The sequence below is a fragment of the Pleurodeles waltl genome, chromosome 3_1 (genome assembly GCF_031143425.1).
Source record: "Pleurodeles waltl isolate 20211129_DDA chromosome 3_1, aPleWal1.hap1.20221129, whole genome shotgun sequence".
NCBI classification, from domain to species: Eukaryota; Metazoa; Chordata; class Amphibia; order Caudata; family Salamandridae; genus Pleurodeles; species Pleurodeles waltl.
Window position 1 is genome coordinate 1,831,968,550 of NC_090440.1, and position 26,822 is coordinate 1,831,995,371.

A 26,822-nucleotide genomic window follows, 5' to 3' on the forward strand; every position below is an offset into this window, starting at 1 on the left:
TTTCCAATTTTGTAAGTTTATGTTTAGATAGATTTATTGTATCTTGTCTTGTACTGTAACAGTCTGTCCCATTTCGTTGTCTAGTGAATCTTTTCTATATCTGATACAGATTTTTTTTTAACAAACTTTATTGAGTTTTGTAGTATAGAAAGAAATATGTTTTATATGTGTGTGTGTGTATATATATATATATTATAGTTACAGCCATCTTCTATGTTGCAAGTAGGCAAGGTTGTTACCATTACATTTGTCTTGAAAGTAGTTGAGGGACACAGTACGTAATAAACATTAGTAAGCAATATCAGAGGTGTACAGAGGCTTTGTAACAGGATATCGCTGAGGACAAAAAGGGGTAAAAAGGGACAAATGGAAACACAATATCCAATCCTTATCCCTAACACCAACTAGGCTTCTGCTGCGCATTACATTGAAGGGCGCATGGGTAAGGGGGTTGTGGACAGGGATGAGAGCAAACCCGAAGGTGATGAACCTGCTTCGGTATAAAGCAACTTCTATGTGGAAGGTCAGATGACAGTAGCAATACGTGAGAAGTGGGGAGCTCATATTCCCATGAACTCTTTACACATTGTCTGTTTGGGACCTAAACGTTTCTAGTAGGTTATCCCAGACTAAAGCTATAAGTAATTTACGGAGACCATGATGTTCCTCCCTTCTTAGTGCATATCCTTTGGCAGTGCCCAAGTGTATGGCCTTGTGCAGCCAGCGGGCTTTAACGGGGCCCAGAAGGATTTCCAGCATCTGCTATTCTGTCTTTTGGCAATGACAAGCGCTGGGTCTACAAAGCTCAACAAAGTTTTAGAGTTCTAAGAGCGGGGTTATAGGCTTAAAAGGCAGAGTTCTGCCTTACTCCAATGTGAATCTCCTGTGAGCGTCACTAAGACCGTGTGAACAGTAGCCCAATAGGATGTTAGGGAAGGACATACCCAAAGCATGTGTAACAAGCAGAGTCTGCTATGCATCTTGGGACGTTTGAGTGTAGGAAATATGCTGTTCAGTTTTAGTGGTGTAAAATAGATCCTGTGCAGCGGTGAGAATTGAATAAATTTGAATTAAGAGTTGGGGGGAATCATACTACGGTATTCCAGAAGGAAGCACCACTCCCTATCATGCAAGGCACGACACAGATTCTCCTCCCAACAAGCTTGCAGGGGTACTAATAAAATGTATTGATGTGTATGTAAGCTTATATACAGCCATTTACCCAGATGTCTACCAGTACCAATTACATTTACTGCCTGGATAAAGGAGTGTGTCTCCAGTTCCGCCCCTGTCTGCGCCCATTGAGTGCGAGCATACCAGGAGATGGTGACGTGGGTCAGAAAAAGGGAGTACAAACGCACTAGGAGATGGTAGCGGGGTCAGAAGAATGGAGTTGGATAAGCTGTGAGTCTGAATGAAATCTTGGTGTGACATTCGTTCCCCATCTGCAAACATGGCTCCCAGAGAAGTAATTCCCTCAGATTCCCAGGGTTCCAATCTACTCAACGCAAGTAGGACCACCGGAGTTGATAGGCCTCCTAATGGTATATTAGGTGCATAATTTGGGGGGACAGTAGGCAAATTTAAGATTGTGCTTCCAATGTGTAAGTGCATTGCTCAGTAGTAGTGGTAGGCAGGGGAGGGGCACATCGCATCCAGTAGCAAATGTTTGTGTAGTTTGCCTAGTCGCAGCATTCACGGTGTATAGCCAGTCTCAGTTAAGTTGAAGCCTACAAACCGATAGGACAACCATTGTAATTGGCTTGGATAACAACTAACTCCTAGGCACCCATACCACCCTCCCCAGGTTGCAACTGCAGTTTAGATAGGCTCACTCTGTGCCATCTCGTACCCCATATTAAATCTAAGACTAGTGTGTATAGCAACCTAAAATAAATTGCGGGGACTACCACGGGTAGATTAACAAACAGATATAAAAGATGGGCCAACATGACCATTTTCGATTATTCCAGACGCCCTGCCACCGAAAGGGGTAAGGTGACCCAGAATCAGATTTGTGAGCGAAGTAAGGTAAATAGCTTTGTTTAGATTACCATCCAACAGATCCTTGTTAAACCTATAGATCTGTATTCTAAGGTAGCGAAACATGTGTAGGGCTACCGGAATAGTACGTATGCCCATTAGTATTGTATGCTCTAGTAAGCGTTGAAATGAAAAGGGATTTGGTGTAAAGTCCATAGAGAGGTTGCAGACATATATTATCATATTGTTTGCATACATAGACATGGCATGGCACTGTGGCCCTTTTGGAATACCCCAGGCTTCTGCCATCTGCCTGATGCTCTGTGCCAGAGGCTCTATTTTCAACACAAAGAGGAATGGGGATAAAGGGCATCCCTGTCTAGCACCACGATAGATTGAGTAAGTGTAAGATATATGGGGGCCAATCCTTGCTCTCACAGTGGGATCAGTGTATAAGAACTTGATTCATCTAATATAGGTGGGGGTAATTCTGAATTTGGTTATTGCTGCAAACATATATTCCCACTCTAAAGTGTTGAATGCCTGCTGATGATCGAGAGAAAGGCAGCCCACTGCAAGGTATTGTGCTTTCGCCGCCTCCATGACCTGGTACAGGCATCTGATGTTGAAGGAGGTCCTTCCGTGGGGAATAAACCAACATTGGTCGGCGTGTATCAAGTCTGACAAGACAGGGAATAACAGCATCACTAGCACTTTACTCTGTACCTTATATTCAGTTGTTATTAAGGACAGGGGCCGAAAAGGAGTCATATCCTCTGAGTTGTGGCCAGGTTTAAGGCAGAATGTAACTAATGCTTGAAGTGTGGAGGTCAGGAGAGAGCCACAATTCAGTGAAGTCTTATATAGTTGTTCCAGTTGCTGTAGTAACTGGACTGTAATGGTAGTATAAAATTTGATGAGTAACCCATCCAAACTGGGTTTCCTATTCTGGGAAAGCATATTAATTGCACTGCAGATTTTGTCTTGTGTTAGAGGGGCACTCAATTCCTCCATGCGGTGTACTAGGACTTGGGGCAGCTGTAAGCCGTCAAGGAAGGTAGCAATGGCAGCAGAGGAGGGGAGGGGTGAATTGATACAAATGAGCGTAATAGTCCCTAAATGCATTATTAATATCCACTTGGGTGGTGCAGTGGGTATTTGTGGGTGTGTGCACTGAGAGGATGGGGGTGGGGGATAATTGTGGACAGATCATACGTGTCAAGAGTGCGTCTGCTTTGTCGCCTTCAGAATGTAGCTTTTGTGTGTATGTGCTATAGTCTATAACCCTCAGTCGCTTTAAGAGTTCTGCATAATTAATGCAACATTCTTGCAGGTCATCTGCTCGAGTATTATCATGGGCGGTTTCACATTCTAGCACACCCAGTCACTTTTTGTATGTTTAATGTTGCGTAGCGGATGATAGCGGATGTGGACGCCCCAGGTGTTGTTACTTTGAATGCTTCCCACACTATTAGTGGGGAAGAGGCGGAGTCGGTGTACTTAGCAAAATAAGTGGTCATGGTAAATGTCAGTGTGTCTTTGAAAACAATGTCTTCTATTTAACAGGGCTTTAAACGCCATGTAGGGATTAGGTTAGGAAGGCAGCCCCAGGACATTGAGAGCTCTAGGTGGACAGAGTTTTGCCTAAGCAGGTGGAATCATATACACACGCGGAGGACATAAAATATGATCTAGATGAGAGCGTAGTTTGTATGGCGGGGAACAGAAGGAATATTCCCTCATTCCTATATTTAATGTCCTTCATGCATCAGATAATTACCATCCCAGCACCCACTGTTGTAGTGCTTTGCTTGTTTGAAAGATGGAGCATTTGGAAGTGGTGGGTGGGAATGATCTAGGTGTGTGTCCATGACTGCGTTAAAGTCTCTGACGATCAGCCACAGGAGTTGGGATCAATCAGTCAATACTGAGGAGAGATGTGACAGAAAGACATCCTGCCTCATATTCAGTGTGTATATACTACCCACCACTAGCTGTCTCCCATCCAGGGTCCCATCGACAACAATGTAATGGCCATGTGTATCAATTTTGGAGTACTCAACCTCAAACAGTAATCCAGCCCTCATTCATACTGCTGCCCTATTGGCAAAGGCAGAGTAAGTAGTAGCAAAAAATTGCTCTCTCCATTTCATACGAAGTTTAAGCGGCTCAGCAGAGGAGAGGTGGGTCTCCTGCAAGTTAACTATGTGAGCTTTGCGGTGGTTAAGCTAGGACCCTATACAGTGAGGCTTATGAGCCAAGCCTATGTCCCTGACATTCCATGTTAAGAAGTTAAAACTGTCAACATAGAGATAAAGGGTAAAAACCATTCTAAACTGTGCCTCACATCAAACTTCCAATTCCTCCTGAATCAAGTATACACAGTGTTAGACCTGCCATCCTTGGTGTGGTGTCCCCTCTCTTTTTTGCCCCTGCTTCCCATGTTTTGACTGTGTGCTGGACTCTGTTTTTGCTGCTTTTGGTACTCTGGGCACTTTACCACTGTTGTCTAGTGCTAAATTGAAAGTGCTCCTGTGTAAAGTGTATGCGTAATTGGTTTTCCATGATTGGCATATTTTATTTACTAGTATGTCCCTAGTAAAGTGCACTAGAGGTGCCCAGGGCCTGTAAATCAAATGCTACTAGTGGGCCTGCAGCACTGGTTGTGCCACCCACATTAGTAGCCCTGTAAACATGGCTCAGACCTGCCACTGCAATGTCTGTGTGTGCAGTTGTAAACTGCCAATTCGACCTGGCAAGTGTACCCACTTGCCAGGTCCAAACCTTCCCTTTTACTACTTGTAAAGCACCCCTAAGGTAGGCCCTAGGTAGCCCCCTGGGCAGGGTGCATTGGATGTTAAAGATGGGACATGTACTGATGTGTTTTACATATCCTAACAGAAAAATACTGCCAAATTAGTTTTTCATTGTTGCAAGGCCTATCTCTCTCATATGTTAACATGGGGGCTGACTTTAAATATTCTTAAAGTGCAGTTTCTCTTTGAGAGCAGATAGAAATTTGGAGTTTGAGGTCTCTGAACTCACAATTTAATAATACGTATGTTAGTGAAGTTGGTTTTTAGATTGTTAGTTTGAAAACGCCACTTTTAGAAAGTAGGCATTGTCTTGCTTTAACCATTCTGTGACTCTGCCTATTTGTGGATTATCTGTCTGGGTCAGACTGACAGTTGGGCTGTTTCTGAATCTCCTCTAGACAGTGACACAAAGGGAGATGGGGTGTAGCCTGCATATCCTGATGAGCCATCTGAGCTAGAGTGGAGGTAGGAGTGGTCACTTACACCTGAATGGGCTGTGCCTGCCCTCACACAATGCAGTCTCCAACCCCCTGGTGTGTGTCTCGGGCCTGGGCAAGGCAGGATCTTGTGAACAACAGAGACTTTCCTTTGAAGTTTGCCTACTTCAAAGGCAGAAAGGGGTATAAGTAGTGGACCCAAAAGCTCAGGCTTTAGATTTCTTCAAGATCACTTCTGGAACCAAGAGGAACCTCTGCCAAGGAGAAGAGCGGAATAGCTGAGAAGAAGTGTTGCCCCTGCCTTTAACTGTGCTTTGTTGGGCTATCCTGCAGTGGTCGCTTCTGTCTGTGAAAGGGGACAAAGACTGAACTTTGTTATGCATTCCAGCTTCAAGAAGAATCTCCAAGGACTTGAACTGAGCTTGCCTCCTGTTTTGAAGTCTCAGGGCCATGAAAGAAGTCTTCCTCTGCCAGTACCTGGACTCTCTGCTGAGACTCCTGCCCTGCCAAGTGGTGCCCTTTCCAGTTGCTGGGACCTTGAAAGATGAAGTTGGCACAACAAGAGCTGAAATCCACGCACAGTACGCCGTGCTGGGAACTTGTCAACGCACCATCTATAACGCGGCTGATAAAAGACGTGCCACCTGCTTCACGGCTACAATCAAATCCCCCACATGCATCGCAGCTGGGAGAGTGATGTATAATGGCTGGAGAAACAACGCAACACCCGTTTGTGGATGCTGACAACGACGCAAACCCCACGCACTGTGCAACTGGATTTCTCGTGCATCGTCCCTGGGCATCAGAGTCATCATAAATCAGCGCAGATCCAAGGTGCCCTGTCCGGAATTTGACGCATTGTTCTCTTTCAAGGGAGAAAAACAATGCATCGCCTACCCGACTGGAGAAGAAATGACACATGGCCTCACTGGTGCGTAAGGAATTGACGCACCACTGACTTTTCCAACGCTCGCTCACCAGTGTGGCTTTATTTTTTACGCAAACCAGATACTTTGTGTAAAATCAACGTTTCCATTGTTTTCTATGGAGCTATGAAGTAAGACTCTTATTCTTTTGAAAATTCATATCTTGACTTGTGTATGTTGGATTTGTTTGATTTAGATAAATATTATCTATTTTTGATACTGGTGTGGTGTCCATTTTGTAGTGTTTTCACTGTATTACTGTTTGTGTTGGTATATATAGTTTACACATTGCTTCTGAGATAAGCCTGACTGCTTGTGCCAAGCTACCAAGGGGGTAAGGAGAGGTTATCGAGATGTGTTTCTCCATTGCCCTGACTAGAGTGAGGGTCCCTGCTTGGACAGAGTGCAGACTGACTGCCAACCAGGGGCCCCATTTCTAACTCACAGCATATGGCATAAAGAAAACTTATAACACTTTAATCCCAATGTTCATTCCAGTGAGGAATGATTGTTCAACCAAAACCGTAACCTTATCACAACTGAGCATAAACTGGAGCAACATTGTACCTGCGTTGATTGGGAGCCTCCTCGGCCATTTGACATGGTCGACTGTGCTCCCTTAGTAAGTCCCATGACAGCCAGAATGTGCTAGAATAAGGAAGGTGAAGGGGCATGGAAGGGTATTGGTATTTCAAGGGTGATCACACAATCTCAAATGTTCTCACTCTGTTGGTATCTTGAGCCTAGGTCTCTCCCTAAGTAGTCATCTGGGCCTGTGTGGGATGAGCTGGGGCATTCCAGCAGTGTATTGTGGGCAAGGCTCTTATCTTGTTGAAGAGTTGAGGAAGAGGCCCAGTGGTAGGACTGGTAGGAGGACTGAAGATCGTACTCGTGCCGGCCTGTGTGGTCAGTGGTTCAGTGGTGTGGTTCAGACAGAGGGACCTGTTCGGGAGAACCAGCAGCTATGGCTGTTCAATTTGAATCATGGCGAGGCACTGTAGGCTGGAGATCATGGAGGGCAGGATATCTCTTTGTGTCCCCGCGGCTGGTCGTGCCCCCGCCAGAGTATCAGTGTGTGTACGGGGAGCACTCCTAGGCTCTGGGTAAGCAAGCAACCGGATGTCATGCATCAGCAGCACCACATGTCCTCGAACAGTTCATGGAGACCCATGGGGAGGTGGAACAGAAGTGCATAATGGTGAAGCAAATCCCAGGCCAAGTGGCAAGAAGGGACAGCAGTAGTCATCTGAGGTGAGGGCTACCAGGGACACGTGCTGAAGTGTTTATGCCCAGGGCCACTGACTTTATTGGTAGCAGTTGCTGTGCTTGCTCATTCAGCCCATGTCCCCGCCACTTACTGGCAGATCAGTTCAGAGGGGATAAGGAGCTGCAGGGCTAACAAAAAGTGAATGCCTGAAGGTCTCTTCATTGAGGCCTCACTTTGTTGGAGGTGGTAGACCATCTTGTTGAGAGACCTCAGCAATGATCACAGTTAAAAACCATCTGCCCCATACCATGGGCTCCTGTCTCAGGTTGAGCAGGCCCCATGTTGGAATATGGGCCAAGGTTATATGGTATTTGGGGCTGGTTCCCCCTGGCATAGACTGCAGCAGTAGGGCACCCGTCACCCTGGTAGGCCAGTTTCGGAGGGCTAAGGATGTTGAAAGCAAGTGGAAAAAGGGATCCCCCTTGGCCAGCTCACTGCAAACATGATCAATCTGTAATCCCCTGGGGAGAGACAGTAGGCTGTCATTTGTGCGGGCCACAGCTGAGCCTGCCATTACTGCTGAGAAGCACCCACCTCTGCCATCCATGCAACAACATGTACCACTGTCAAGGATGAGCTGGGCCATAAATCATCAGGGAGCTTTCTTGCAGCTGCCCGGCTCGCGTTGGGGAGGTGTCGATTTTCCCTCTACTCTGGGCCCTGGCTGCCAGTAGTCAGGGAGGGAATCATCGTCCTCGGGCTCCGGGGCCGATGTAGGTGCAGAGGCTGTCACCCCTTCCCCCGTCTACGGGGGGCAGAGGCAGCGTGTAAGAGGCAGAGTAGGAAGGAATGTCAGCAATCTGCTGGAGGTAGGCCACTTTGTCAGTCACACTGAGCTACCCACCCAAGGGCAGGCCACGGCAATCATTCATTGCCAGATAGGGCAGCACTGGGGGATAGAGGGGTGATTGCGCACCTCTACATTGTTGTTTACAGCTGTATAGCAACGAATAAGTGATTTTGCTAGAGCACCCTTGTGGGAGCTCTAAGGGAGTCCGCCCACCATCTTCGGCAGCCAGCGACACCCCCCCATCATCTGATAGAGATTTTAGCCATAGATTTCTTGCCTTGGGATATTCCCAGGCATCAGACAGCATCCTGAACTTTTTTTAACAATTCCATTGCTCGTCGGTAGGCGTCAAATGGGATACCAAACCTTTTTGAGCAACCCCCTTGCTTCTGGGTTGATGGCATATTTTTACTGTGCCTTGCGTTGGTGGTATTGTCCGCTCTGAAAGTGACATGCAGTGCCTATATATGTGCCATCCCAGCACGCTGGTCTCATTTCCTTCTTTTTTGCGCCATCAGCGCAAATCCAGATCAAAATGCCCTCAGTCATTTTTTGACTGAATTCGACCTTTTAGTCAATGACTAGTGTGCTTTTTTTGCTACTTTTGTTACAGTGTCCCCTTAGAAACACACTGGGTTCAAAGCTTGTGAAGCCTGTCATCTACAGATGTTGCTGTCGACCTGAAGGCCATCTGAGAGCAGGCCACAAAACTTTCCCAACTGTCCTGTAGATGGAGCGATCCCTACCCACTTCTGAGAGTTTTATTAGGCCATGAGACTCATTTTTGGGTGGTCGAACCCCTATGGATGACCTTCAGGTCCCACGGATTCAGAAGAGTCTTTGACTGGAGATCCGCCTGTGAGTTCAGTTGTGGCACCAGTTGACCCCTTAAGATCTGTTGGTGAATAAGGATTGACCGCAACTTCGCAACCTCCTCTCGGGACTGTTTCAGTGGTGCAGTACCCAACACTGCTGATGCCAGTTGCCAGCTCTGAACCCATTGTGATTCCCCACTCCAATATGGAGCCAGACCGGCGTTGTACAACATCGTTTCGGGCTCCAACCAGGTCCACACGGCCTGAAGGAGAAACAGACCCTATTACACTGAAGGGCTCACTGAGGAACACAAATGGAGGGGTTCTGAGGATCCCTATTCCTACACTGACCCCTTAGCAGAGACAATGGGCAGTGGCAACTGGTATGAGGACCTAGCTGCTGCCAGTGGTCTGGATGCCTCACCTCCTCTCTCCTCCCGCAGTGGCTATGGAGGAAGGGATGGTACAGAGGGCGGCTGAGGTTCTGGACCAACAGTTTTGACAGCGGTGCTTCAACCAGGGGTATCCTTATCAAAATCCATACTTCCCTACAACTAAGCCCTCACTGATGCCCTGCATGGGGCCTGAGCCAAGCCCTGTACAAGCACTACAATGACCAGGACCATTGCTTGCCGCCATCGCCCCACTTCCAGGGATCCAGCTTTTCTCTCCGATCACCCCACCCTTGAGCATCAGGTTCTGACCTCACTTCCAGAATCAGCCCTGGCTCGTTTCCTACCATAACACCGGGTAGGGAATCCAAGAGGCTTGATACCTTCAGAAAGAGGATGTTTTCTTATGCCAGCCTGGCACTGCAGCCCATAAACACCACATGCTCATTGAGCCATTATTCCCTGTGTGGGATACGGTTGCACAAGCGCTGCCTATGGTCCTAGATGAGGCTCTGGACATATTTTCCTAAAGTTTTGCTGATGGGCGGTATGCAACAAAGTTCATGATTTGATGCGGGTTAGATACAACTGACTGACTAGGCACAGCTATTGCTTCTTCGGTAGCACTGAGACTTCACACCTAGTTGAGGAATCCTGGCATTTCAGGGGATATCCAAACCTTGCTCATGGACATACCTTTCGATGGAACTTGACTCTTCAGAGAAAAGATGGATTCGGCCTTGGAGACATTTGAGGATAGTAGGGCCACTGCGAGGTCATTGATGCTCTCTGTAGCCCCACCATCCCCATTCTGCCTTGCGCCTCTTCAGGGGCTATGGTAGGGGCTGTCAGCATCCTCCTTTCCCACCCAGCCACTACGGCCAGCAGGCTTAGTCCTTTCATGGAGGTGTCTGTGGCCCTCACAAGCCTTGTGGAGCCCACAGCCAGAGGTTCGCCCAATCTGCCTTCCTGGCAGCTGCACACTCAAAGCCTCTCTAGTTTGCCCTCAGTCAAGCATGGGCACCTGATTGGCAGCAGAATCCAATTCCATCTGTGCCGATGGAGGGACATAACATCAAACATATGGGTATTTCAGATTGTTTAACAGGGTTACGCCATCCTATTCCAACAAACCCTACCGCCACTCCCTTCCTTCCCTAAATCGGTTGATGGACAACCACCTTCTGCTCTTGCAACAGGACGTACTGCCCCTTCTGCCCAAAGTAGCCGTCGAGAGGGTGCCGACATTAGATGTGGGTTGTGGTTGCTATCACTGCTAATTTCTGGTGCCAAACAAGGATGGAGGTCTTTGACCTGTCCTAGATTTGCACCCTCTTAACTACTTCTTGAAAAAGGAATACATTCAAGATGCTCAACATGGCTCAGGTCTTATCTGCCCTCATCCCTGGAGAATGGATGGCAGTGTTGGACTTGCAGGATGCTTGTTTCCACATTCCCGTCTTGCTTGCCAACAATGGAGAGAGCATTATCAGTTTGCTGTGCTCCCCTTTGGCATTATCAGTGCCCCCTGGGTGTTCATCAAAGTGATGGCGGTGGTTGCAGTCATCTGCGGGGATCAGGTATTCTAGTCTTCCACTACCTTCATGATTGGCTGTTCAAGACAGGCTTGTGTCATCTCCGACTTCCAGACACCTCCAGCATTCGCTGGAGTTCACTATCAACATGCCAAAGTCATACCTGACTGCCTCTCAGATGTTCACTTTCATCAGAGCTCTTCTGGATACAGTGCAGTTTCGCGCTTATGCTCTATAACAGCAAGCCGAGAATATTCGGGCTATGATGCCAATATTTCAGCCTCTATCTTGTATTTCGGTGGCACTGACTCTGACATTGATGGGTTTCATTTCCTCCGGCATGCTATTGGTAAAACATGCCCGTTGACATATGCAGGCTCTGCAGTGGGATTTGAAGACCCAATGGACACAGCATCAGGGAAATCTCTTTGACCCGATCCAGGTCTAGGAGGTCAACTGCAAAAGATCTTCAGTGGTGGCTCACAAACTGTGATTGGGTCAACAGCATACCTCTCTCAGACCTCTCTCTCTCTCCTCCCCACCCATAGCTTCTAGTGATGACAGCTGTGTCACTCTTGGGTTGAGTGGACACCTGGGAGAGGTAGAGATCAGAGGACTCTGGTCTCCAGCGGAATCTCAGCTCCACATCAGTCTGTTGGAACACATAGTGATCCAACCGGCATTAAAAACCTTTCTTCCTTCAGTCAGGGGAAGGCAGACAACACCACCTCGATGTGCGCAACAAACAGGGCGAGTTGATTTTGTGGATCCTTTGTCAGGAGGCCTTGTGCCTCTGGACATGGCTGTAATGTCAGGACATTTCCCTGATGGTTCAACACCTGTTCGGCTTTCCGAACACTAGAGCTAATGAACTCAGATGTAATTGCCTAGTGGATCACGAATGGTGTCTTCATCTGGTAGTGGTACAAGGTCTCTTCCAATTGAGGAGCAATGTCAGCACTTCTGCACGCTAGAATTTCCAATGTGGCTCTTGCTCGGAAACGCATTTTGCCTCAAGTGGATCCCAGGACTCCTAAACGCAAGTTTGTCATTATCACTTCTTTACAGAGTTCTCAAAAAGTGGCTCTGGACTGTGCACTGTTAGTATCGTATCTCGAACTCCTGAGCATGAGCATCTGTTCTCCTGTCAAGCTGCCCCTTCAGGAGGATCTTCTGTTGCAGCAACAGGGCAGAATACTGCACCTGAACCTGTCCTCTCTCCACCTGCATGGCGATTAAGTGGTAGCAGTTGAGGGTGTTTGATCTCCCTCCTGAAGTGTGTGATGTCATCCTGGCAGCCAGGTGTTCCTCCACTAAAAGTATTTACCAGCCTTCCCTGTTCATGTCATCTGTTGTGACTATATTCCATAATGATTTACAGCATCTGCTTCCTCCTATGTCTTCATAATGCCCCAGTGGGACTTGAATTTAGTTCTTACCTTTCTCATGTGTTCTTCTTTTAAGCCAAATCAAAGCTGCCCTCTGCGGTTCTTAACTCTAAAACTGTCTTTCTTGTGGTGACAACCTCTGTTAAGAGGGCTAGCGAGTTACAAGCTCTCTCCTTTAACCCTCCCTACACTTCATTTCCCCCAAACAAAACAGTTTTAAGGAATTGGGCATACTTTTTACCAAAGGTGCTAACACCTTTTCATGTCAGGCATAACCTCATCCTGCCTACCTTTTTTCCCATTCCTCATCGTTCTAAAGAGGAGGAGAGACTCCATTGCCTAGATCCAAAAATAGCATTAGCATTCTATATTGAATCTATATTGATCATATAATAGATTTCCGGGTGGACGATTAGCTCTTTGTTGGATTTGTAGGGGCAAAGAAATGAAAGACAATTCAAAAGAGAACCATCTGTCGAAGGATCATCATGTGTATTAAGTTCTGCAAAGGCCACAAAACAACCTGCTTTGGGCTTAAGAACTCACTCTATCAGAGCCACAGCTGCAACCACTCCGTTAGCTAGAGGAGTCCCAGTCTTGGGCATCTGTCAGACAGCTACGCCTGCATCGCTACACACATTTGCCAAACACTACTGTCTCGACAGTCAGGTATTGCGAGATGGACATTTTGCCCTTTTAGTCCTACAGGACTTCTTGTCCTGAAACAATCTGGAGACCCATATCTGGAGACAGATATTGCTTTGGTATCTATTCTAAAGTAAGGAATATGTGGCTACAAAACTCAATCAGATTATCAGATGAACAAATGATTTACCTTCAGTAACGCTTTATCTGGTAGAGACTATGGACCTGTAAGCAGCTGAACACTTGCTCCGGTCGAGACACATGGTTTTGACTGCGATTCCTGCACTGACAGGCTTCTGGCCAGTCCCCCATGGATTTTGAGATTTGGAGCTTTTGCAGGTATCTTTGGACTTACTCTATCAAGCATATATTTGGCTGGTCTGTCTACTTTAGAACAATCCTGGGAGGAGTTCATTAGTGTATGGCCACCCTGTGAATTTTTCCCTTGTAATTGCTAGTAGGCATCCTATTTGTCAGATAGTGCTGGGCCAAGGCCTTTATCAGACATCACTTCACATTTTAATTCCGCACCCTAAAGAAGGTGGTCCCCGCTGTGCGGCTCCACGGAAACCAATGTCGGCGAAATGTGGGGATAAGTGGATTTCTCTCTATGCAATTATTTTTCATAATTTGTGCTGATAGAGGATCATCTATCTAAGGATGTGTCAGGAGTTGTAGTGTTACGATTTTTTAATTTAATTATTTTTGTCTATCTAACTTGATCACTTATGTCCTGAATTAGATATCTTCTATTGAGATATTTATTGTATAAGTGACCTTGCCATTTTTCCCCTTGGTTTGTTTATTTTTATATGGGGGGGTGGGTTGTGTGATTGAGAATACTGTTAGACATGTAGCGGAAGTATAAGTGTTTGTATGTGGAGTGTATTTTTAAGTAGATTTGTCTGTGGCTCAACCATATGTATGTAAGATGTATTTGTTTATGGTAGACTATATAGATTGATGCAATATTTAATTGTATATACAGGTGTTTTTTTTTTAATTTTTAGTTTAATATTCATTTTGATTTAAATAAAATAATATATTTGTAGTCTTATTGATGCCTCTTTTGAAATTTTCATGCTGCAATGAGTGTACATTGATAAAATATATTGTGGATATTTTCCTCTTGTTGATATTCATAGGCAGTTGCTTACAGTTTTCCACCGATTTACCTGGTTGCTGCGTATGTAGCATCGTCTTTCCAGGGGCCCTCTTTGTTTTCTAATCCACCTACACAACACACAACTATTATCCTTTGCCATTCCACCACAACACATCTACAAGCAGAAAACACACATTGCCAGACATCCATGAAACAACATATAAACACCATTGATATTACACACACACACACAACCACAACAACCGAAACAATGACACTCATCTACACAAACACATGCACACAAAAGCACAATTGCACACATCACAACAGCGACCACCCCACAACAGAACACACCTGAATGTTGCACACAGCAACAGAACATAGAACACACATCAGACCCACATGCAAATGGCACACATACACATACAGACACAGCCACATCGCCCACTCCAGCTCCCTCAACCTCGACCAGTGAATCCAATCCCATACACATACATGCACTGACTCACAGATATAGCTGGACTCACAATATCACAGGTACAGATTCACTTACAATGTGCACACATAAACATAGTGACAAGTGTGATGCCATTGTTATTGTGATGCCAGCATTCATTTGGCAATGAATACTGACACCGCAATAGAAATTGTGTATGTGTGTGATATGTCTTAAACCAGTGTGTCCCCATCCATCACTGACACAAATGTGTTCCTGATTGTTATAAACCGAGTCTCTAATTGGCAGAGGTATACACCCTTGTCCACGTAGGGACCAGAATCCTAGTCAGGGTAAGTCACACACAATCCGAATAATCCTGTGCCCACCCTCTGGTAGCTTGGCATTGAGCAGTCAGGCTTAACTTAGAAGACAATGTGTAAAGTATTTTTGCAATAAATCATACAGTAACACAGTGAAAACACCACAAAAATACACCACACAGGATTAGAAAAATAGATAATATTTATCTGAATAAAATAAGGTCAAAACAACAACGATTTAATAAGCACCAGTTTTAGAAGAGTCTTAAATCTTAGAAATCAACAGTTGTCTCTTGGTTACACAAAATACCTGGTTTGCATAAAAAATAACACGCACAGAGACCACAGAGGAGGAGATGCGTGGAAAAATAAGTTTGGCGTCTGATTTTCCAATGTAGCACCGATGTTGTGTCGTTTCTTTTCACATTGCAAGTGGCTTGCGTCGTTTTTCGTCGTGCACTCTTAGTTCCTCACTGCGATGCGGGGATCTTTTTGATGCCCAGGGACGATGCAGGGAAATCCTTGACGCGCTGGAAGAAGGGATGGGTGTTGCGTCGATCCGGTAGGCGCTGCATCAAATTTTCTGTCGCAAGGCAGGGGCTGTGCCGAATTTCCACTCAGAAAGTCGTCTGCGTCGTTCCGGTTTGGCTGTGCGGCAATTTCTCGGTTGCAAGGCAGGCCGTGCATTGATTTTCGGCGCACAAGAAGTTTTCTGAAGAGTTGAAGTCTTTTTGGCCCTGAGACTTCAGAAAACAGGAGGCAAGCTCAATCCAAGCCCTTGGAGAGCCCTTTTAGGGAAGGCAGAGTCCTTCTCAGCAAATTCAGAGGCCAGCAGTGCAGCAGTCCTTCTCAGCCAAGCAGTCCAGATGAGTCCTTTGGGCTGCCAGGCAGTTCCTCTTGACAGGCTGCAGGTGCAGGTCCAGAAGTGTCTGAATTGGTGGGGTCAGGGACGAATTTAGAGGTTTTCTCTACCAGGCATATAAAACACATATGTACATGTCCTGCCTTTTACCTATATAGCACCATGCCCTATGGGTTACCTAGGGCCTACCTTAGGGGTGACCTATGTAGAAAAGGGGGAGTTTAATGCTTGGCACGTTCTCTTAAATGCTAAGTCGAAGTGACAGTGAAACTTCACACACAGGCCTCGCAAAGGCAGGCCTGAGACATGGTTAAGTGGCTACTTATGTGGGTGGCACAATCAGTGCTGCAGGCCCACTAATAGATTTTAATTTACAGGCCCTGGGCACATGTGGTGCACTTTACTATGGACTTATAAGTAATTCAAATAGGCCAATTGGGAGTGAACCAATGTTACCATGTTTTAGGGAGAAAGCACATGCACGTTAGCACTGTTTAGAAGTGGTAAAGTGTGCAGAGTCCTAAATCCAGCAAAAACAGTGTCAGAAAAGTGGAGGGCGGCAGGCAAAAAGTTGGGGGATGACCACCATCCGGCTGTCAGGTCTAACGTGCCCCCCAGCCGAAAGTGGGGAGAGCTACCGAACCCCCTGAGAGTTCTCATCACTGAGGCAGAAGAATCTGGAGAGACGATCAGCATTGGCGTGGTCAGTCCCCCGGCATTGCTGCACCGTAAAGTCCATCCCCTGTAGGGAAAGGACCACATCAGAAGTTTAGGATTTTCACCCCTCGTCTGCCTGAGTCATTTGAGAGGTCTGTGGTCTGCCTGAACCCGCAAGTGAGTCCCAAACAGGTATGATCTTGGCTTCAGTGCCCAGACCACAGCAGATGCTTCTCTTTCAATGACACTCCACCTCTGTTCCTGTGGTAATAGCCTTCTGCAAATAAAGGCTACTGGTTGGTCAAGACCCTCCTCATTCAGCTGTGCTAGAACCGCCCCTATGCCATGCTCGGAATCGTCTGTTTGCACGATGAACACTTTGGAGTAGACATGGCTTCTTTCAGGGTGTCAAAGGCACTCTGACAATCCTCTGTCCAATTCCCCAACCTACGTTGCTTTTTGGAAGTGAGTTCTGTTAAGGGGGCCACTATGGTGCCATAACCCTTTACAAACCTACGGTAGTATCCAGTGAGCCCCAGAAAGCCTCTCACTTCTGTTTGTGTTCTAGGTGGTTGCCAGGCTGTGATGGTCTCAATCTTGGCCTGAGGGGGCTGCACCTTGCCACCACCTACTAGGTGTCCCAAGTACATCACAGAACCCTGCCCAATCTGGCACTTATTGGCCTTGATTGTCAGGCCTGCCTGTTGCAGAGCCTGGAGCACCTCTTGGAGGTGGAGCAGGTGTTCGTCCCAGCTGGAACTGTGGACAGCAATGTAATCTAGATAGGCTGCGCAGAACGCATCTTTACTAGCCAGGACCCCATTAATCAGCTGATGGAAGGTAGTGGGCATTTTTCAAACCAAAGGGCATTACCCTGAACTGCTAATGTCCCTCAGGACTTGAAAAAGCTGATCTCTCTTTGCCCCCCTCAGTCAAGGCGATCTGCCAGTACCCTGATGTGAGATCAGAAGTACTGAGGGATTTAACAGCACCTAGCCTGTCTACAAGCTCTTCAGCTCGGTGGATGGGGTGAGCGTCAGTCTTCGTGACAGAATTGAGACCCAGTACTCCACGCAGAACCTAAGTTCTGGCTTGGCACTGGGTACGGCAGCCTTGGGTACCAGCACCACAGGACTGGACCAGGGACTGCTGAATTTCTCAATTAACCCTAGAGCCAGCATCTTGGCAACTTCCTCCTTGATGCTAACCTTCACCCTGTCTGACAACCTGTAAATGTTATTCTTTTCAGGGGGACTGTCTCCTGTGTCAATATTATGGACACACAAGTGTGTGAGTCCTGGAGTGAGGGAAAAAAGGAGGACTACTGCTCAAGTCACTGGTAGCAGTCCCCTCGCTGGTCCAGGGTCAGGGAGTCAGAGAGATTAACATCCTCCACTGACCCATCACTTTCTTGGGCAGAGAGAAGGTCGGGGAGAGGTTTACTCTCCTCCTCCACACCCTCATCTGTCACCACAAGTATGTTGACTTTAGTCCTCTCAAAGGGAGGCTTCAGTCTATTCACGTGGAACAAACTTAGGGTATTCATAGGAGACTGGAGATCTCCCCTTCATGCCTCTTTATCTCAAATGGGCCAGTCCAACGGTCCTGGAGAGCTCTAGGCTCTAATGGCTCCATTACCCAAACTTTGTCCCCAGGCTGAAACTCCACCAGGGTGGTCTTCTCGTCGTACCAGCATTTCATAACCTCATGATTGGCCTTGAGGTTTCTCTTGGCATTTTTCCAGAAGCATTGCATCTGATTGCGGAGGGCCAACATGTAGCTGACCAAATCCTCGAGGGGGGGTTTCTTGGGAACTTTCTCCCACCCCTCCTTGAAAATGCTTAGGAGGTCCCCTGACAGGGTACCCATAGAGAAGCTCAAAGGGACTGAACCCTACCCCCTTCTTGGGTACCTCTCTATAAGCAAAGAGGAGGCATGGCAAGAGGACGTTCCAATTACACCTCATTGCCTCAGGAAGGCCTGTGATAATGCCTTCAAGGTCTTGTTGAATCTCTCCACAAGACTATTGGATTGAGGATCATAGTGTGTGGTGAACTTGTAGGTCACCCATATGCTTCTCACATGGACTTCATGTATGCAGAAATTAAATTTGTGCCTCTGTCAGACACAATCTCCTTTGGGAATCCCACACGGATAAAGATCCCCATTAGAGTTCTGGTCACCACCGGTGCTGTCACCATCCTCAGAGGGATTGCCTCTGGGTAGCAGATGGCATGGTCCACCAAAACCAGGATAAACCTGTTGCCAAGGGCAGTTTTGGGGTCCAGTGGATCAATGATGTTGATGCCTACCCGTTCAAAGGGGGTGCCAATGAAGGGAAGTGGGATCAGGGGGGCCTTGAGCCTTTTCCCTGTCTTCCCACTGGCCTGGCAGGTGGTACGGGACCTACAGAATGCATCTGAGGCCGTTCACATTTGGGGTCAATAAAAGTGGGTGACAAGTCTGGCAAAGGTCTTGTCTTGCCCTAAGTGTCCTGCCTGGTGAATGTCATGAGCAAGTCCCAGAAGAAAGGCTCTGTAACACTGGGGGACCACCGGTACATGTGTTGCCCCAGCCTCCAGTACCTTAGGCTCACTGTAAAGGAAATAATTCTCCCAATAGATAAGGTGATCACCAGAGGCTTCACCTGCTGCTTAGACTGAGGCCAATTACACCTCATTGCCTCAGGAAGGCCTGTGATAATGCCTTCAAGGTCTTGTTGAATCTCTCCACAAGACTATTGGATTGAGGATCATAGTGTGTGGTGAACTTGTAGGTCACCCATATGCTTCTCACATGGACTTCATGTATGCAGAAATTAAATTTGTGCCTCTGTCAGACACAATCTCCTTTGGGAATCCCACACGGATAAAGATCCCCATTAGAGTTCTGGTCACCACCGGTGCTGTCACCATCCTCAGAGGGATTGCCTCTGGGTAGCAGATGGCATGGTCCACCAAAACCAGGATAAACCTGTTGCCAAGGGCAGTTTTGGGGTCCAGTGGATCAATGATGTTGATGCCTACCCGTTCAAAGGGGGTGCCAATGAAGGGAAGTGGGATCAGGGGGGCCTTGAGCCTTTTCCCTGTCTTCCCACTGGCCTGGCAGGTGGTACGGGACCTACAGAATGCATCTGAGGCCGTTCACATTTGGGGTCAATAAAAGTGGGTGACAAGTCTGGCAAATGTCTTGTCTTGCCCTAAGTGTCCTGCCTGGTGAATGTCATGAGCAAGTCCCAGAAGAAAGGCTCGGTAACACTGGGGGACCACTGGTACATGTGTTGCCCCAGCCTCCAGTACCTTAGGCTCACTGTAAAGGAGATAATTCTCCCAATAGATAAGGTGATCACCAGAGGCTTCACCTGCTGCTTGGACTGAGGCCTGCTGCCTGAAGCCCTCAAGAGTGGGACACTCTTTCTGTGCCTTGCAGAGCCCTTCCCTGGTTGGCCTACCCTCAGCTTGCCAGCCAGCAAGCTCAGGTAGGTCACCTAGGTCAGCAATGTCCTCCCCGGTTGGCTCAGGGGCCTCATCCTCAGGCACCTCGTCAGCCACCGCAGGAACTTCTGGGACTGGTTTCCCACGCCCCTTGCCCCTCTCCTTTTGCAGCTGTCTGGGTCATTCTTCCAAGCTCCAGACACCCTTCACTCATCTTCTGGGCAGCCATGGACCTTGTGGTCATGCAGACCCACTCAGGCAATCCCAACGTATCCAAGTGAGACCTTAGCTATACTTCCCTCCAGGTAGTGTAAACAAGGTCATTGCCTAACAGACAACCTACAGGCATGGCAGGACTCACAGCTACTTTCAGAGTACCAGAACCCCTACCCTCCCAAAGGGAACCAGAGCTACTGATAGGTGGCTTGAACGATTGTCAGCAACTATGACTTGGTGGAATGTGTTTGGTAGGACCTGTTCTGCTGACACCAGCTGACCCCTAACAGTAGTCATGCTGGCTCCTGTATCATGTAGAGCCTCCACCCGTTGCCCATTAATGGTGACCCACTACCTATATTTGAAAGTATTTGCAGGCATGTGGACTTTTGGCACCATCTCTGCATCCCCCAAGAACATTAGGGTTACCTCTGTCTGTTCCCCAAAACTGACTGGGACTACCTCTTCCCCAGCACTACACTAGGCAACCCAGGGGTCTGCCCTCCAGACCAGTCAGGTCTAACACTGATATATGCATGTCAGAGTTTTTTAAAAAAAAATACCTGTGGCATGATATTTCTGCAGAGGCCCCGAGCTCATGTGCAGTGGCCACACAACGTACACAGTACATACAGTATCTCTACCTTAGAGTCCGGCGACAGCAGGGTCGTTTTTCCTCTCTGGTCCAGTGGCAGCAGCGACGGCAGGTGATGTCCAGTTGGGTCCAGTCCAAAACAGATGCAGAAACGTGGAAAAAGGTATGTTTTGTGCCCTTCCCCTCCAATCTGCCAACTCCGGAATGGAGGTCAGACTACCACAGTTAGCTTAGCTGTAAGGCATATGCAAATCTGCTTGGAGGTAAAGGTGGCTGGAGTCCCACCTTCAGCCCCTAATCCCAATGTCACCGTTGCGGGGGCTGGAGGTTCTTGGCGGAGTCTGCAAGACTCGCTTGGTGTTTCACCTATGGTCTCCTCAACATCTAAATAGGGCGGACTGCCAAGGCAGCGGATGGGTTTTCCAATGGAAAACCGGTGGCGGGACTGTTACCACCAAGATCTGTCAGACCCTAAATCTAGCTGCAGATTCCTTAATTTCCCGTTCTGTGGGCTGTCTTCCCTAAGTTAAGAGGTCCTTTTGGACCTCACTTTTGGCACACTGGTCACTCTTGTTTCTGCTCTTCCGGTGTGGAGAAAATAGTCAAGAACTGAGGTCAGCATCTTGGGGTGGTGCCTATATAGGCACCATGCATGTCACTACCGGTGCAGACAATGACACACGGAGACAAATGACGCCACCTATTGACACGCAAGGGGATTGCTAAAAATATTTCCAGATCCAGTGTAACGCCTGGTAATATTCTAAGGTAAGAAATCGGTGGCTGGATAGTCTCTAGGAGATAAAGCGTTACCAAAGGTAAGTAACTTCTTGTTTGCTCTATTGGCAGGAGACTTTGCAGAAAGCGGAACGGTGTCCCAATATTATGTGAGAAAAAGAGCTAACAAAATTCAGAGTCCCGTACAACAGAGCAAATCGTAATACCTCGGTATTTTATTTGTGGCATTAGTGACTTTCCTAAAACGTTAGTAACATCTGTATCAACATTTCAGGTAATGAAACTAGATCTTGTGGCAAAACATTGAATATGTGGTTAGAGCTCAAAAGACTGTCTGTAGGAAGTTGGCTCTGTATGTGCTATTTCAAAGTAAGGAATAGCATGCACAGAGTCCAAGGGTTCCCCTTAGAGGTAAAATAGTGGTAAAAAGAGATAATACTAATGCTCTATTTTGTGGTAGTGTGGTCGAGCAGTAGGCTTATCCAAGGAGTAGTGTTAAGCATTTGTTGTACATACCCATAGACAATAAATGAGGTACACACACTCAGAGACAAATCCAGCCAATAGGTTTTGTATAGAAAAATATCTTTCCTTAGTTTATTTTAAGAACCACAGGTTCAAATTTAACATGTAATGTCTTGTTTGAAAGGTATTGCAGGTAAGTACATTAGGAACTTTGAATCATTTCAATTGCATGTATACTTTTCAAGTTATTCACAAATAGCTATTTCAAAAGTGGACACTTAGTGCAATTTTCACAGTTCCTGGGGGAGGTAAGTTTTTGTTAGTTTTACCAGGTAAGTAAGACACTTACAGGGTTCAGTTCTTGGTCCAAGGTAGCCCACCGTTGGGGGTTCAGAGCAACCCCAAAGTCACCACACCAGCAGCTCAGGGCCGGTCAGGTGCAGAGTTCAAAGTGGTGCCCAAAACGCATAGGCTAGAATGGAGAGAAGGGGGTGCCCCGGTTCCGGTCTGCTTGCAGGTAAGTACCCGCGTCTTCGGAGGGCAGACCAGGGGGGTTTTGTAGGGCACCGGGGGGGACACAAGCCCACACAGAAATTTCACCCTCAGCAGCGCGGGTGCGGCCGGGTGCAGTGTAGAAACAAGCGTCAGGTTTTCAATGTTAGTCTATGAGAGATCAAGGGATCTCTTCAGCGCTGCAGGCAGGCAAGGGGGGGCTTCCTCGGGGAAACCTCCACTTGGGCAAGGGAGAGGGACTCCTGGGGGTCACTTCTGCAGTGAAAGTCCGGTCCTTCAGGTCCTGGGGGCTGCGGGTGCAGGGTCTTTTCCAGGCGTCGGGACTTAGGTTTCAGAGAGTCGCGGTCAGGGGAAGCCTCGGGATTCCCTCTGCAGGCGGCGCTGTGGGGGCTCAGGGGGGGACAGGTTTTGGTACTCACAGTCGTAGAGTAGTACGGGGGTCCTCCCTGAGGTGTTGGTTCTCCACCAGCCGAGTCGGGGTCGCCGGGTGCAGTGTTGCAAGTCTCACGCTTCTTGCGGGGAGTTGCAGGGTTCTTTAAAGCTGCTTCTTGAAACAAAGTTGCAGTCTTTTTGGAGCAGGTCCGCTGTCCTCGGGAGTTTCTTGTCTTTTTCGAAGCAGGGCAGTCCTCAGAGGATTCAGAGGTCGCTGGTCCCTTTGGAAGGCGTCGCTGGAGCAGAGTTCTTTGGAAGGCAGGAGACAGGCCGGTGAGTTTCTGGAGCCAAGGCAGTTGTTGTCTTCTGGTCTTCCTCTGCAGGGGTTTTCAGCTGGGCAGTCCTTCTTGTTGTTGTTGCAGGAGTCTAATTTTCTAGGGTTCAGGGTAGCCCTTAAATACTAAATTTAAGGGCGTGTTTAGGTCTGGGGGGTTAGTAGCCAATGGCTACTAGCCCTGAGGGTGGGTACACCCTCTTTGTGCCTCCTCCCAAGGGGAGGGGGTCACAATCCTAACCCTATTGGGGGAATCCTCCATCTGCAAGATGGAGGATTTCTAAAAGTTAGAGTCACTTCAGCTCAGGACACCTTAGGGGCTGTCCTGACTGGCCAGTGACTCCTCCTTATTGCTTTCTTTGTTCCCTCCAGCCTTGCCGCCAAAAGTGGGGGCCGTGGCCGGAGGGGGCGGGCAACTCCACTAAGCTGGAGTGCCCTCCTGGGCTGTGACAAAGGGGTGAGCCTTTGAGGCTCACCGCCAGGTGTCACAGCTCCTGCCTGGGGGAGGTGTTAGCATCTCCACCCAGTGCAGGCTTTGTTACTGGCCTCAGAGTGACAAAGGCACTCTCCCCATGGGGCCAGCAACATGTCTCTAGTGTGGCAGGCTGCTGGAACTAGTCAGCCTACACAGACAGTCGGTTAAGTTTCAGGGGGCACCTCTAAGGTGCCCTCTGGGGTGTATTTTGCAATAAAATGTACACTGGCATTAGTGTGCATTTATTGTGCTGAGAAGTTTGATACCAAACTTCCCAGTTTTCAGTGTAGCCATTATGGTGCTGTGGAGTTCGTGTTTGACAAACTCCCAGACCATATACTCTTATGGCTACCCTGCACTTACAATGTCTAAGGTTTTGTTTAGACACTGTAGGGGTACCATGCTCATGCACTGGTACCCTCACCTATGGTATAGTGCACCCTGCCTTGGGGCTGTAAGGCCTGCTAGAGGGGTGTCTTACCTATACTGCATAGGCAGTGAGAGGCTGGCATGGCACCCTGAGGGGAGTGCCATGTCGACTTACTCATTTTGTTCTCACTAGCACACACAGGCTTGTAAGCAGTGTGTCTGTGCTGAGTGAGGGGTCTCTAGGGTGGCATAATACATGCTGCAGCCCTTAGAAACCTTCCCTGGCATCAGGGCCCTTGGTACCAGAGGTACCAGTTACAAGGGACTTATCTGGATGCCAGGGTGTGCCAATTGTGGGATCAATGGTACATTTTAGGTGAAAGAACACTGGTGCTGGGGCCTGGTTAGCAGGGTCCCAGCACACTTCTCAGTCAAGTCAGCATCAGTATCAGGCAAAAAGTGGGGGGTAACTGCAACAGGGAGCCATTTATTTACACTGTCTATTTAATTTAACGTAAAATGGGGTGAACATAAAAGCCCAGAGGGCTGTTCAAATGAACCATGAATGCTTACGAGCATGAGGGAGAATCACAAGTATGGCGGCTGTGATTGGAATGTCATAAGAGGCTAATAGAAAAATGGAAGGCAGTTATAACAGTAATAAACATAAATGGACCCATATGAAACCTAACATGAACAAATTCGCCAAAATTTGGTGGAAGTACCCTAATTGGTGGCCTGAAGTGAGAAGAAAAAAAAAAACACCTAGGACGGGTGATTATTGATAAGAATTGCATTAAGTACTAATATAAAAAAACTCATTTGATTACTGCAGAAAATTATTTAATATTAGCTGAGTGGAATAATGTGTTGTTTATTATAGGTTGCCACATACACGTACTCCTGGAGAAGCATCAACATGGTGCGAAGTGCATTGATTAAAAGTTCATATGTGGCACTGGGCTCCAAATACTAAAAGCAACATTATAATTTGGGAATACATGAAACTAAAAAAATCGTGAGAAAGTTTGAGTAAAAGTTTAAGGATGAAGGAGAGTGATTACAACTACTGAGCATTAGCGGAGACAGTAACAGTGGATTTTGAGTCAGACTGCGTGAGAGTGCACAGGTTAATATGGACGAATTTAATTTTACTTTGTAAAATATTGAGTGCCAAGTGTTCAGGGCACTTAACTGGATCCAACCAGAACAATTCAAGAAATTTCCAATCGACAATAGGTGGAAGCAGTGATAACTAACGCTTACTATGACTGGAGCCCAGTACATAGGATCTATGCAGAAATTTAATTTATGGAGTCGGCAGAAGCGGTTTCCTCAATCTCTGTATCCTAGAGCCCTCTATGCGAGTTGGAGTTCTTCTGTCCCTGATCCAGAAAACACTGGTAACATCTGTGAAAATTGACTGAAACCTAAAAATAAACTAATTTGGCTCAGCCTCTGCAACACAAAAATTGTGGATAATCAGACCTCCAGAGCAAGTTTATCACCTTATAATGCAAAAGTCATGCTTATTTGTTATCGGAGATTTTCCTAAAATTGCAGATCGTAGGAACTCTGATAAAGTACTCACAGAATTTTGTTCTTGTGTTATGATATATATATATATATATATATTTTTTTATTGTGCAGTACAGGTGCTTTATAAACCCTTATTTATTTTGATTACGCTATTCTGATATGCAGTTGCAGTTCCATTTAACTGTCTGTTTTTGTTTTAGCCTTCTTGGTGGTTCACACTATATGGGTGCCCTTTATAGTATGGAGAAAGAGAGCCCAGCACTGAACGGATGGATGTACATTTCAGATCGGAGGCTTGTTACTAACGGGTTCGGGATTAAAATGTTACCAGGTATGACATTCAGTTTACTTGTTTTGTTTTAATTTTACTCTATTCTTATTTACATTTTAAACTTCCTGTCTTCCAAACCCAGGCCTTTGCAGTCTTATTCCGTAGCAATATATTCAGGTACATTCAGAGTTCGGACATTGTTTGGAAGTTGCCAGATTGTACACCTTGGCAACATCGATTCAAGTTACTGGGTACTGATTGTGCCAAATGGGGGGCATAGATTAGGTTAACCTACTGAGGAAAGAGAACGTTATCACAAGGAACAAAGAGTAAGATATTGTATTCCCATTTGCAGTTAGACCGGGGTGAAAGTCACCTTTATTTTGCAGAAATTATCCAAAAGGGCCAGACAAGTTTGGAAAATTATGTGTTACACGAAATGCCAGTCTAGCATTTTCGACTATTTTTTAGTGGCAAATACGCACGTTGTTCCTCTGCTCCCAAACTAACTCTCAAATACAAGATATGGCGTATTGTCATATTTGTGGGCTTTTCACTTCTTTTGCGAAATGCTTGAAATTATTCAGTGTTAGAAATGAGGTTTCTAGCTGGCAGTGGTTTGCACCCTGTCCAAATAGGGACCCTCACTCTAGTTAGGGTTAGGGAGTCACACAACTAAGATAACCCCTGCTCGCCCCCCTGGGTATCCTGGCACAAGCAGTCAGGCTTATCTCAGAGGCAATGTGTAAAGTATTTATATACACAGTTACACAGTGAAACACCTCAAAAGCACTCAAATAGCCAATATGTATCTCAGTAAAACAAGTCCAAAACAACAAAAATCCAACATACACAAGCAGAGATATGAGTTTTTAAAGATTAAACTTCAGTATGGTATATAAAAACACAGTACCTCCAACTGGGGCTATCATGACGACGTTGACAGAGTTGTTCCCAATAGTCCGACACCTCTCGCTAGGGAGTGCGGCGCCGTTCACAGAGTCGCACGGACCCCAGATACAGTACCTTTGAAAACAAAGACGTTGAACAGAGTCGGGGAGGTGAGGCGTCACTGGAGCCAGTGGGGCATCAGTTCCTTACTGTCACCGGGCAGGAGAGGCTTT

At 46.9% G+C, this 26,822-nt stretch overlaps 1 protein-coding gene across 2 annotated transcripts in view; it reads left to right on the forward strand.

Moving 5' to 3' along the window:
• PMS1 (PMS1 homolog 1, mismatch repair system component) overlaps positions 1-26,822 on the forward strand; it is a 668,051-nt gene that overhangs the window by 474,357 nt on the left and 166,872 nt on the right. For both annotated transcript variants that reach the window (XM_069225897.1, XM_069225898.1), the window contains one exon: positions 25,628-25,758. In XM_069225897.1, the coding sequence (XP_069081998.1) occupies positions 25,628-25,758 (131 nt within the window). The remainder of the gene's footprint in view (positions 1-25,627; positions 25,759-26,822) is intronic.